This window comes from Diaphorina citri, unplaced genomic scaffold, assembly GCF_000475195.1.
Source record: "Diaphorina citri unplaced genomic scaffold, Diaci psyllid genome assembly version 1.1 scaffold88796, whole genome shotgun sequence".
NCBI classification, from domain to species: domain Eukaryota; kingdom Metazoa; phylum Arthropoda; class Insecta; order Hemiptera; family Psyllidae; genus Diaphorina; species Diaphorina citri.
This window is the reverse complement of record NW_007465781.1, coordinates 1-333: the sequence shown is the minus strand read 5'-3', so window position 1 is coordinate 333 and position 333 is coordinate 1. Positions and strand designations below refer to the sequence as shown.

The 333-nt window shown below is 45.0% G+C and overlaps 1 protein-coding gene across 1 annotated transcript; it reads left to right on the top strand.

Annotated features, from left to right (window-relative positions):
• Positions 1-7: 7 nt before the first annotated feature.
• On the top strand, positions 8-321 carry LOC113473765 (peroxisome biogenesis factor 10-like). The gene has a single exon (XM_026833220.1). It carries the CDS (start codon positions 73-75, stop codon positions 313-315), a length of 243 nt encoding a protein of 80 aa, XP_026689021.1. The 5' UTR covers positions 8-72; the 3' UTR covers positions 316-321.
• Positions 322-333: the final 12 nt, after the last annotated feature.

Below are 333 nucleotides of genomic sequence, written 5' to 3'. Positions count from 1 at the left end.
ACCTTCCGACTAGTTGGTTTGATAGCACTCCTCACCAGTTTATTAACCAGCACCAAAGCTGTCCTGGATTACATGGATCAGAAAAACAGTGAAACCTCATTGGTTCCTACGGATGTAAGCTTGAGATCAACTGAGAAATGTACGCTGTGCTTGGAGGAGTTTAAACACGTGAGCATAACGCCCTGTGGTCATTTATTCTGCTGGAGTTGTATTCATGTGTGTATAAGGACGAGGAAACAATGTCCAATGTGCAGAGATGAGGTGCAGCCACAGCGGATTGTATTGCTGCACAACTATACAGGCATCTCTAGCTAGCGGGAGTTATTGGTGTGA

Coding starts and splice junctions, on each gene's coding strand:
- LOC113473765 (XM_026833220.1), top strand. CDS start 73: ATGGATCAGAAAAACAGTGAAACCTCATTGGTTCCTACGGATGTAAGC.